The 12,423-nt window shown below is 37.6% G+C and overlaps 5 protein-coding genes and 1 non-coding gene across 6 annotated transcripts; 4 read left to right on the forward strand and 2 right to left on the reverse strand.

Moving 5' to 3' along the window:
* Window positions 1-4,613: 4,613 nt before the first annotated feature.
* Window positions 4,614-5,087, reverse strand: ANB1 (translation elongation factor eIF-5A; the record flags this gene model as incomplete). Its single annotated transcript, XM_056223564.1, has 1 exon — window positions 4,614-5,087. One exon carries the CDS (start codon window positions 5,085-5,087, stop codon window positions 4,614-4,616), a length of 474 nt encoding a protein of 157 aa, XP_056077570.1.
* A 964-nt stretch (window positions 5,088-6,051) lies between these two features.
* CYC1 (cytochrome c) lies at window positions 6,052-6,381 on the forward strand (the record flags this gene model as incomplete). Its single annotated transcript, XM_056223565.1, has 1 exon — window positions 6,052-6,381. The coding sequence occupies one exon, from the start codon at window positions 6,052-6,054 to the stop codon at window positions 6,379-6,381; it is 330 nt and encodes a 109-aa protein (XP_056077571.1).
* A 223-nt stretch (window positions 6,382-6,604) lies between these two features.
* UTR1 (NADH/NAD(+) kinase) lies at window positions 6,605-8,197 on the reverse strand (the record flags this gene model as incomplete). The annotated part of the gene is made up of 1 exon (XM_056223566.1): window positions 6,605-8,197. The coding sequence occupies one exon, from the start codon at window positions 8,195-8,197 to the stop codon at window positions 6,605-6,607; it is 1,593 nt and encodes a 530-aa protein (XP_056077572.1).
* Window positions 8,198-8,420: 223 nt separating this feature from the next.
* On the forward strand, window positions 8,421-9,128 carry ISY1 (Isy1p; the record flags this gene model as incomplete). The annotated part of the gene is made up of 1 exon (XM_056223567.1): window positions 8,421-9,128. The coding sequence occupies one exon, from the start codon at window positions 8,421-8,423 to the stop codon at window positions 9,126-9,128; it is 708 nt and encodes a 235-aa protein (XP_056077573.1).
* Window positions 9,129-9,597: 469 nt separating this feature from the next.
* Window positions 9,598-11,103, forward strand: OSM1 (fumarate reductase; the record flags this gene model as incomplete). Its single annotated transcript, XM_056223568.1, has 1 exon — window positions 9,598-11,103. The coding sequence occupies one exon, from the start codon at window positions 9,598-9,600 to the stop codon at window positions 11,101-11,103; it is 1,506 nt and encodes a 501-aa protein (XP_056077574.1).
* A 1,217-nt stretch (window positions 11,104-12,320) lies between these two features.
* Smki_10.trna20G lies at window positions 12,321-12,391 on the forward strand. Its single transcript has one exon. It is a non-coding gene; the product is annotated as a tRNA-Gly (tRNA).
* The last annotated feature ends 32 nt before the right edge of the window (window positions 12,392-12,423 follow it).

A 12,423-nucleotide genomic window follows, 5' to 3' on the forward strand; every position in this document is an offset into this window, starting at 1 on the left:
TCACATACAATAAAAATATTATAGAAAAGGAAAAATATATCGAAGCATATCAAAAAGAAATCAATCAACTACTAAAAATGAACACTTGGGATACAGACAGATATTATGACAGGGAAGATATAGACCCTAAAAGGGTAATAAACTCAATGTTTATCTTCAACAAGAAACGCGACGGAACTCATAAAGCTAGATTTGTTGCAAGAGGTGACGTTCAACATCCCGATACGTATGACTCAGGTATGCAATCCAACACTGTACACCATTATGCATTGATGACATCTCTGTCTCTAGCATTAGACAATGACTATTTTATTACACAATTAGATATATCCTCGGCGTACTTGTACGCAGACATTAAAGAAGAATTATACATAAGACCCCCACCACATTTGAGAATGAATAACAAGTTAATACGTTTGAGGAAATCACTTTATGGTTTGAAACAAAGTGGTGCAAACTGGTATGAAACTATTAAATCATATCTGATACAACAATGTGATATGAAAGAAGTTCGTGGATGGTCATGTGTATTTAAGAATAGTCAATTGACAATTTGCTTATTTGTTGATGATATGATATTATTTAGCAAGGACTTAAATGCAAATAAGAAAGTTATAGAAAAACTTAAGAGACAGTATGATACGAAGATTATAAACCTAGGTGAGGATAATGATGAAATACAATATGACATTCTCGGATTAGAAATCAAATATAAGAGAGGTAAATACATGAAGTTAGGTATGGAAAACTCTCTAACTGAAAAACTACCCAAAATAAACGTACCTTTGAACCCTAAAGGAAAGAAACTTGCTGCTCCAGGCCAACCAGGCCTTTACATAGACCAGGAAGAGCTAGAACTAGAAGAAGATGATTACAAAATGAAGGTACATGAAATGCAAAAACTAATAGGTCTAGCGTCATACGTTGGATATAAGTTTAGATTCGACCTATTATATTACATTAACACGCTTGCACAACATATACTATTTCCATCCAAGCAAGTGTTAGATATGACATATGAATTGATACAGTTCATATGGGATACGAGAGATAGACAACTAATATGGCACAAAAGCAAATCTACTAAGCCAGCAAATAATTTAGTTGTTATAAGCGATGCCTCATACGGCAATCAACCGTATTATAAATCACAGATTGGCAACGTATTTCTACTTAATGGAAAGGTAATTGGAGGAAAGTCCACCAAGGCTTCATTGACATGTACTTCGACTACAGAAGCAGAAATACACGCAATAAGTGAATCTGTTCCGTTATTAAATAATCTAAGTTACCTCGTACAAGAACTTAACAAAAAACCAATTACTAAAGGATTACTTACTGACAGTAAATCTACAATCAGTATAGTTATGTCCAAAAATGAAGAGAAATTTAGAAACAGATTTTTTGGTACTAAAGCAATGAGACTCAGAGATGAAGTATCAGGAAATAATTTGCACGTATGCTATATCGAGACTAAAAAGAATATTGCAGACGTATTAACCAAACCTCTTCCAATAAAAACATTTAAACTACTAACAAACAAATGGATTCATTAGATCTATTACATTATGGGTGGTATGTTGGAATGAAAATCAACTATCGTCTATCAACTAGTAGTCATACTACTAGTACATTATCATATACGGTGTTATAAGATGACATAAGTTATGAGAAGCGGTCATCGAAATAAGTGGAAGCTGAAATGCAAGGATTGATAATGTAATAGGATAATGACTGACAAATATAAAATGACAATAAAAGCATATACAGAATTATGTAGAATTACGAGTTCCATTTATTGGATTCCTATATCCTCGAGGAGAACTTCTAGTATATCTACATACCTAATATTATTACCTTTATCAACAATGGAATCCCAACAATCATCTCAAAATTCGTCAATCTCTCAATTTATTCAACATTATTAGTATCATGTTAAAGAATGTTCGTCATCACCTACTCCAATTCATACGAATAAATGCATAGTTATAGTCACTTATTCCAACAGTTTTATACGGTGTTAAAAATGGCATAAAAGATGATAAACAGTCATCGAAGTTAGTAGAAGCAGAAAAGCAGAAATGCAATGATTAATACCAGTAACTTTGACTTTCCTAAGCGTAGTGATGCACTCCCGGAACGGCTTGCACGTTCTTCAGCCCAACCCTCATACTTTCCACACGCGTAAATATTAGTCTGGTTCAGGTTGGGATCACCCAGGGTCATGGTTCCGAAGTTACCGCACTTTACGTCTTGTTCTGTCATATTTCGCTACAACTTTTTTCGACTCTCAAAACACTCCAAAATAAATCACAATACATCTTAATCACAATACTCGTAGGTATTTATATATATAATACAAACTGCTAGAGGAAAATATATCGGCGTAGTCAAATCATGGTGTGCTACATATGCTACATGCCTTTGACAGAGGTTGCCGTTTAGTTCTCAACCCTAGTCGTTATCAAAACTTCCTTTGCTGAAAAAAAAAGTGGAAAAAAACTGTTCTTTTTTCACAACTGGGAGTTGGCAACGCTGAGGCACACAATCTGTAGAAGCTGTTCGGTGTAAACCTTCTGAGTAAGGGTCTGATTTTAGGCACCTCCGACTCGAAGCCGTGCCATATGTAAGCAGTTTTCCTTCCGCTGCACAAATTGCTTCTACATATCGCATGCTTCGGAGAATATCTCGGACCCTAAGTCGGACCCCGCCGCAGATTTTTTGAGTTTTTTTCGTTATCCTCGTTGTTCTTTAGTGTCTTGCGGGCTCTTGTAAGCGATAATAAGTGAAGTCAAAGCAGCCTTATTTTGGCGGAAGATTACCTCGTAAGTTCGGTTTGTAGACAAACTTTCATCTGTCATACACTGGACTCATCATTACCGTTGTCCATAGTCTCTGTATCATTTCTATGCTACACGGAAACGAGTAGAACATCCGAATACTTCTCACGTATAGTTAGTGACTAATTTAACAGCTCACGCAGATACCAGAGTCGCTTTTATATTTGCGCAGAGGTTCTATTTGCAACAATATTATAAGGCAATTGCTCTTCGCTGTCACTCAAATAGCGCTTACTTTTAATTTGGAGAGCGATTAATCAAGAGCTTTTTCCGGTTCCAAAGCAGATAGAAGCTTCGAATTATGCGTTTTAGGTTTCTTGACATTATTTTCTCTATTTTCGGTAGCAGGACCTTGTAAAAATCAAAATTAGTAAGTACAATACTATGCAAAATTGATAGCACCGTTTTTTATGGGTCCCAAGAATTCTTGGAGAGAACAATAGTATGCTCTTGATTATGATATGGTTGTCAGTATCATAGTGTAATTCAGCGGCGGTCATTTGAGTCGATGCCCTCTCCTATACAGAGATCATTTAAGTCTGAGAACTGAAATGAAAAGCATCTGTACCGCTTGAAAATTCTGGAGAATCAATAATTGCTACTAGGACGTTCGATTTCCATACTCTAAACTCTAAACTCTACACGACTGAATAAATTCAAACACCTTCATACTTTCCGCACGCGTAGATATTGCTCTGGTTCAGTTGTTATCACTCAGAGTCATGGTTCCGAAATTACCGCACTTCACGTCTTGTTCTGTCATATTCTGCTACCGTTCTTTTTCAATTAACAGTATCTTTGTAGAGACCAACCCTTTCATTCTATCTATAGGATTCACAGTTTTTGATAGTAATTCGTGCAGCGGTGGAATCTAAACCACTAAGTGTGGCATGGAGGTCGTTCGTTTAATGCCATCCAATTTGCTGTAAATATTTGCCTTTTGCACTCCGGGCCCTTTGTAATGCACAAACAATAGCGGTTCTACAACACAGCAGTTTTCACTGAGGACGTTCTGCCAGGAGCAACTTCGATGAGAAGTTCAAACATACCACTCAGGGTCTCTGCATTTGTTTGTTCCTTACTCCACAACATGCCCGCACGTCATTTTTGTAAAAAAAAGCTCAGCAAGCTTTGACCATGATTAAAAGAGTGGAGGGGGTATTTTGAAAGTTTTGGGTTGTTGTTCTTTTCGTTGAGGAATCTTACTAAAGATTGGATTAATTTAGTGTTCAGCCATAATCTTGGATAAACTCTTAGCAGTAGCGCATTCTATTCGATCTCACCAGGGATTGAACAAGAAGAACCATGCGTAAACTCACGGTTGGAAGGCACACACAAATAAGAAGCAAGAAGCGATTTAGATCAATTATTTCATAACAGATCTTCTGAAGATGTTGTGTAGAACTTTCTGGCTGCGCACAGACGCTTCTTCCACCTAGTGAAAAGAGAACAAAACAAAAAATGATGTGTTAAAGGAAGGCAATTAATTATAAAGTAATCAATCATCTTTTTCTCTACGTAATGAGGGGAAAAAAAATCCGTCAAGCAAAAAATAGCCATGTCGTCGTAAGTGACTATTATTTTGTACGCTTATTAACATAAAGACTTAGAGACGACGATAATGGAGGCCCGGCGGAAAGGTTAAGTACAGAAATGGGCGTTAGTAGGATGAATAATTATGATTATGATTATTTTAGTATTATATAAATTGTATAAATAAGACATCCAGACCGAAAAAAGTAACTTCTTTAGGTCTTAGAAATCTAGAAATATCTAATCAGATCTTGGAGCTTCCTTGAAGGAAATGGCTGCTTCTTCACCCATGGCAGAGATGATGGTGACCATCAAATCCTTACCTTCATCGAAAGCAGCTTGCATGCTGTCACCCAATTCACCTTCTGGGGCCTTGACATCGTCCTTGGTTTCACCGTCCATGGTCATCAAGGACAAGAAACCATCATCAATGTCCAACAATTGAAATTCGTTTCTCTTGACAAATGGAACTTCCAGGTTGTGAGTAGATGGAGACAAATCTTCCAACTTCTTACCAGTGAAGATATCAAGAGTGACCAAATGGACCTTGGCGTGACCATGCTTACCGGTCTTGGAGGTGGACATGTCGACAATTTTACATGGTCTACCCTTGATGACAACGAAACCGTTCTTTCTCAAAGCAGAACATTGCATTGGGTAGGTGGCGGAGGCACCAGCGTCAGCGTTTTCAAAGGTGTGTTCTTCGTCAGACATGTTTTTGTGTATGGATAAAATGTGTATATGTATTCTCTCTTCCTGGGCAAGAACTAGAAACCAAATAAGGGAAGTGAAGTGTAGAATAAGAAGAATAGAAAAAGAACAAGTTAAAAAGGCAACTTCGAATTACAAGAAAAAAGTCAATTGAACTACACGAAACTGAGCTGAATATATCTGAGTTCTGAGAACAATGAGTTCATCAAGAAAACAATGGATTAGGAAACTATGAACGAAGAAGGGAAAGCAGGAAGGAAAAAAATTTTAGGCTCGAGAACAATAGGGAAAAAAACAGGCAACGAAACGAACAATGGAAAACCAAAAAAAAAAAAAAAACCACAGAAACAATTGTAGAAAGATGTTAACTGAAAGAAAAAGGTGAACAACGAAAAAAATGAAAAAATGAAAAAATGAAAAAAAAAATAATATGAAAAAAAAAAAAGTAAACGTATAAAAAAAAAAATTGATTTCGTTTTCGTATATCACGATTTCGTGTATAGTGAGCTAGGGTAATCGTATTATCCATATTTCCTCATCATCAAGATCTTAAACCTCCGGGAACAAAAGTAAAGATATTTCACGCCGATGTCTCCGGGCACGTTGGCCGGGGTTTTCGGACGGTGACAAGAGGCAAATACGCCAGTTCATTTTGCGAGCTTTGGTTGGTGGATCAAGCCCACGCGTGGGCAATCCTCGAGCAGATCCGCCAGGTGTGTATATATAGCGTGGATGGCCAGGCAACTTTAGTGCTGACACATATAGGCGTATATATATATACGTGCGACTACACACGATCATATAGCACGCATGGACTCTGTGTGTATATAATGTTCTAGTTTTTTTTGCTTTCTTTCTCGTTTTCTTCTTTTCTTTGTAGTCACTTTCTTTTTCTTTAGCACAACCACTGCTCAAAGCATTATATTTGTATAGACGCACACATATAAACTCACATAATAAAGATACAATGACTGAATTCAAAGCCGGATCCGCTAAGAAAGGTGCTACACTTTTCAAGACCAGATGTCTACAATGCCACACAGTGGAAGAAGGCGGCCCACACAAGGTTGGTCCAAACTTGCACGGTATCTTTGGCAGACACTCCGGTCAAGCTGAAGGGTACTCTTACACGGACGCTAATATTAAGAAAAATGTGCTATGGGACGAAAATAACATGTCGGACTATTTGACCAATCCAAAAAAGTACATTCCCGGTACTAAAATGGCGTTTGGTGGGTTGAAGAAGGAAAAAGACAGAAACGATCTGATTACCTACTTGAAAAAAGCTTGTGAATAAGCAAACTTTTTTCTTTCGTCTACATCATGTAATTAGTTATGTCACGCTTACGTTCACGCCCTCCCCCCCCCCCCCCCCCCCATGTCCTCCAATCAAAGAGGAAAGAGTTAGACAACCCGATGTCTAGGCCCTATTTATATTTGTATTAATTTTTATTATTTATATTAGTATTAAAAACGTTATTTATTATTTGAAATTGTTCAACTTTTTAAACGCGTGTACACTAAACTGAAAATCTTGCCTGTGAAGGTTTTACGGCGGTAGAAGGCTTTAATTTGCAAGCTTCGCAGTTTTCACTTTCATCGTCGCTTTCATCGTCGCTCTCGTTTTCGTTTTCCTTACCTACATCAATTTTCATGGGCTGTTTGTCTCTTATCACTTCCAAGGGTTCCGCTTGATTCTTGACTTTGTTCGCCTCGTGCGCATACTTTTCTTGGTTCTTCTGGGACAGGATATGGGTGAAAGATTTTTGTTGTTCCCTCACATTCCAGTTCAGTTGTCGACTGATACTGTTGATGAACTCATCGGGTGAGGCTTCTACAGTGGGGAAAGCATATGGACTAGCACATATTGTAATGAAATCGCCTTTTTGCAACTCGATTCTATCCTTACCATCAAATGCCGCCCATGCTGGAGCCCTCGATTTCATAGAGACTTTCACCTTTAGGTTTATACTCTCTGGCAGGATAATGGGTCTGAAACTCAACGCATGTGGACAAATGGGCGTTAATGCAATTGCATTCACGGTTGGGCATACTAATGACCCACCAGCGCTCAAGGAATATGCCGTTGATCCAGTTGGAGTAGCAGCAATTAGCCCGTCCGCCTGTGCGACGGTCATTAATGAGCCGTCTCCATACAATTCCAACATGGACAAGAAGGGGCTTGGACCACGGTCGATGGTCACTTCGTTTAAAATGTGGTGTGTGCTTAATTTTTCCACAACGCATATTTTCTTTCCCGTGTTTGGGTCTACTTCAGGACGGTGTCTACGATAAACGGTGCATTCTAACCTCAACCGTAAATTGGTCTTGATCTTATGGTTCATTATCCGAGGTAAATCCTCCCTGAAATGTTCAAATTTGAAGTTTGTTAAAAATCCTAGGGATCCCAACGAAAATGACATAATGGGAGGCACATGCCTTTGGAAAACAGAGCTTACAAAAAGCACAGTGCCGTCACCACCTAAAGTCACCACTAAATCGAAGAAAACGTCATGTTCCCTGATAAAATCCTTCGTCCAGTACTTGATCCTTGATTCCCTGCATTTGCTGTCTTCACACAATTCACCAGCGGCAAATTTCTTGCTGTTTTTCAATTCGGAATCCACATAAACAGTCACACGTGGAAAATGCACTAGTACCCATTCCACCAGTTCTCTTGTCAAGAAATACAGCGACACATCATTGAGTTTCGTAACAATCATCAAATTCTCCACATCAAGTTCCACTTTGGTATTCGATATATCTTTACTTAGCATTCTTACACCGTACGCCGTGGAGGCATACTGAAAATGTGTATTACTACTCTTAGAACTTCCTCTTGTTCCATTAATGCTTGTACCGCCGCCACTACCTGTGTTACCGTGCACGAGAGATGAATCTCTGTTCAACAAGGAACTTCTGCGCGAGCTGCTTTCACTCGATATTTTTCTCAACATCTCTTTAGCATTATCGATATCTTGTGTTCTGTCAATTTGCTCATTGTTCATCGGGGCTTTCTTCATTAGGTTGCCATTGTTAATATGATGATCGTTTTGATCATCCTGATTGCTTACCCGTCTATCTATACTACCACTCATGTCATTTTCCCTCATGTCAAGAGTCTTTACTTTATTTTGAGGCCCTTATTTTACATTCTTTCGCTTGCGATCACGATGTTAATGATCATTTGCCCTATTATACCTTTTTTTTCCGTCCTCTTTTGCGCGGTGCGATAGAGTAATTCCAAAAAGCATATAATAGAGCAATTAAAAGTGTCACATTTCTCACTGAAGAAATTACAAATCACATCAGTTGTTGGACGCGTATGATTTTGAAATGAGTAGGAATGTGGATAAGGCCAACTCGGTTTTGGTACGGTTTCAGGAGCAACAGGCAGAGTCCACGACTGGATATAAGGATTATTCACGTTATACGAGGCCCAGAAACGTTTCCAAGGTAAAATCGATAAAAGAGGCCAATGAATGGAAAAGACAGGTGAGTAAAGAGATACAACAAAAAAGTACAAGAATCTATGATCCGTCTTTAAATGAAGTGCAGATTACTGAACTCAACGACGAACTTAATAGTCTTTTCAAAGAATGGAAAAGATGGCAGTGGCACATTAATCATACGCTTATGGAAAAAAGAACCAAGAGGAAAACGCTAGAAGACAGCCATCTATTATCGAATGCAGGAAAGTTGATAAATGGTAAGAGGTATTTCGGAAGAGCTTTGGAATTGCCCGAAGTCAAAGAATGGCTTAAACAATCTCAAAAGCAGAATGATATAAATATCGTGAATATCAAGCGCATACCGAAGAATAGAAAAGATTTCTATTACAGTGGCAAAGCCACCCCTGCCTTGACCGAATTTGAGACCAACTGGACACCTATTTTGAAAGCACATTATAATGTGCCTGTAAATGAGCTTGAAGAAGAGGCGTCACAACAGAAAGAAGAGATGTACGTGCCGACGCTTGCTGATATGGAGCATTGGTTGGTACAGAGACGAAAGAAAAAGCTAATGGAAGAGCTCAATCTTTGACGATAGAGCCTTTTTAAAGAACATATGAGACAAGTATCAATTCGCGTAGTAGTCATAAATAACATTATCTTACATATAGCTGAAATTCACATATAATATCAAGTGGTGAGCAAGAGATTTCTTTTTTACTCACTTTGTCATTTGTTTAATGTGGTGGTTATATAGCAGTAGTAATCATTGAAGATAGGAGCTGTTTTTCACGGCTGAGTAAGGTTACATAATAGTACACAACGCATACTAATACAAATGCATACCATACACTTGAGCAGTCTCTTATAGTGTATAGCAGATGTATATTGAAACATCTCCCATTTCTCTTTACGAGCTGGCGACTTCTGAAAAAAAAAGTATTAACGAGAAAATCATCTTCTTAGAAACACAAGTTGGAAGCAAAACCGCCTAAAAAGGAAACATTCGTAGTAAGGGAACATCTTACTATTTCTTCTTCATGGTTCTGAAGCTGACTACAATGATTAGATCTGTGAGAAGAGTTTTTATTTATGTATCAATATTCGTACTGATAATAATTTTGAAAAGAGTATTAAGCAGCACAGACCAAATGTCAGGGAAACATCCAGTGGTAGTCATTGGTTCTGGGCTAGCAGGCCTGACTACAAGTAACCGGCTCATAAGCAAATACAAAATTCCCGTGGTGCTTTTAGACAAGGCCGCTTCTATTGGTGGGAACTCTATAAAGGCATCCAGTGGTATCAATGGTGCTCACACGGACACTCAACAAAATCTCAAAGTAATGGACACCCCTGAGTTGTTTTTAAAGGACACTATACATTCTGCTAAGGGCAAGGGAGTTACATCGTTAATGGAAAAGTTGACTGAAGAATCCAAGAGCGCTATCAAGTGGTTGCAAACAGAATTCGATTTGAAACTAGATCTTCTTGCGCAATTGGGTGGCCACTCTGCTCCTAGAACCCATAGATCTTCTGGCAAACTACCACCAGGTTTCGAAATCGTGCAAGCACTATCAAAAAGACTAAAAGACATTTCCTCTAAAGATTCTAGTCTTATGCGAATTATGTTAAACAGTGAAGTAGTCGATATCGAGCTAGATAATCGAGGTCATGTTACTGGTGTAGTATATTTGGATAAGGAGGGAGGTCGCCAGATCCTAAAAGCACATCATGTCGTCTTTTGCTCCGGTGGATTCGGCTACTCAAAAGAAATGTTGAGAGAACACTCACCAAATTTAGTGCACCTGCCAACTACTAATGGTAAACAGACAACAGGAGATGGACAAAAGATTCTTTCAAAATTAGGTGCTGAATTGATTGATATGGATCAAGTACAGGTTCATCCCACCGGTTTTATTGACCCGAATGACCGTAAAAATAACTGGAAATATTTGGCTGCGGAAGCATTGAGAGGCTTAGGTGGCATCCTATTACACCCAATCACTGGTAGAAGATTTACCAATGAATTGAGCACCAGAGACGCAGTGACTATGGAAATACAAGCCAAATGTCCAAAAAATGATAATAGAGCTCTTTTGGTTATGAGTCACGAAGTCTACGAAAATTACACAAATAACATGAATTTTTACATGTCCAAAAATCTGATCAAGAAAATGACCATTAAAGATTTGGTCCAACATTATGATTTAAAAGTTACAGCCCCCGAATTAGTTGACGAACTGAAGAGTTATTCCGATGTTAATACTAAGGATGTATTTGATAGACCATTGATTATCAATGTCTTTGATAAAGATATTTCTGCCGAAGCAACTGTTTACGTTGGTGAAATTACACCCGTCGTCCATTTTACCATGGGTGGTGTGAAAATTAATGAGAACTCTCAGGTAATAAAAAAAAATTCGAATGATGTATTATCCAGCGGTATATTTGCTGCTGGTGAAGTTTCGGGTGGTGTTCACGGAGCAAATAGATTGGGTGGTTCTAGTTTGTTAGAGTGTGTTGTCTTCGGGAAGACGGCTGCACATAACATAGCGAAATTGTATTGAGTTTATAGGTAACTAAGAGGCATTTTTTTCAACATATTCTACGTTTGGACAGCTAACGCAACATAATCAGATAACCTTTTTGATTTTACTTTTTATAGCACAATGTTGAAAGATTTTTCGTTGAGGGCCATAGAATGTAATATTTATATCCGTTAATTGAGTGGGCTTCCGTGCTCATCACAACTCCCTTAGAATACGATATTCTACCAATACGGAGAGTCAGCGACCTTGAGGAAATTTCTTTGTGAGCAATGATATCGAAATCTTAACTAAGAAAGTCAATTTTATCACATAATATGATGTGAACCAAATATCATGGTGTTAGAAGATTACATAAAAATTGAGAAACAGGTTATCGAAGTTAGTGGAAGCTGAAATACAAGGATTGATAATGTAATAGGATAATGACAGACAACATATAAAATGACAATAAAAGCATATACAGAATTATGTAGAATTACGAGTTCCATTTATTGGATTCCTATATCCTCGAGGAGAACTTCTAGTATATCTATGTTGGAATAAGTGATTACTACTATACACCTATTCGTATAAATTGGATTAAGTTATTGCAACTATACGTCTTCGTATAAATTGAAGTAGAAAAATTCTAATAATAGAATTTACCGCAGTAATGAGATAAAGATCTATTAATTGATCAGAACTTAGTATATAAGAAGATGAGTCATCACTCAAGTATTATCATCAATGTTCCGAATTATGTCTGAACCATTGGGTTTAATATAACCAATCAGCGTGTGTTTTATATACCTCTCTTATATAGATTAAGAATAGTCGTTCCTTCTTAATCTATATAAGAGAGGTATATAAAACACACGCTGATTGGTTGTATTAAACCAAAAGGTTCAGACATAAATCAGAGTGTTGATGATAAGAATTTAGTGTTAACTCATCTTCTTATATACTAAGTTCTGGACAATTAATAGACCTTTATCTTATTAGTGCAGGAAATTCTATAATTAGAATTTCCCTACTCCATTTAAATTGGTATCACCATAAGAATGTTAGTATTAATTTACTCAACATCATTAGTATCATGTTAAAGAATGTTCGTCATCAACTACAACAATTTATATGAATAAATGTATAGTGGTAATCACTTATTCCAACAAAAACTCCAATCCAGTTATAATCAGAAAGTTATCTAAATACATTGATAAATAGGTCTTCTTGGCAACAATTTTCAACAATAAAAAGCGCAAGTGGTTTAGTGGTAAAATCCAACGTTGCCATCGTTGGGCCCCCGGTTCGATTCCGGGCTTGCGCATTCTTTTTTATCGTCAACCATTCTCCAAAAAA

Source organism: Saccharomyces mikatae (assembly GCF_947241705.1).
Source record: "Saccharomyces mikatae IFO 1815 strain IFO1815 genome assembly, chromosome: 10".
Classification (NCBI taxonomy): Eukaryota; Fungi; Ascomycota; class Saccharomycetes; order Saccharomycetales; family Saccharomycetaceae; genus Saccharomyces; species Saccharomyces mikatae.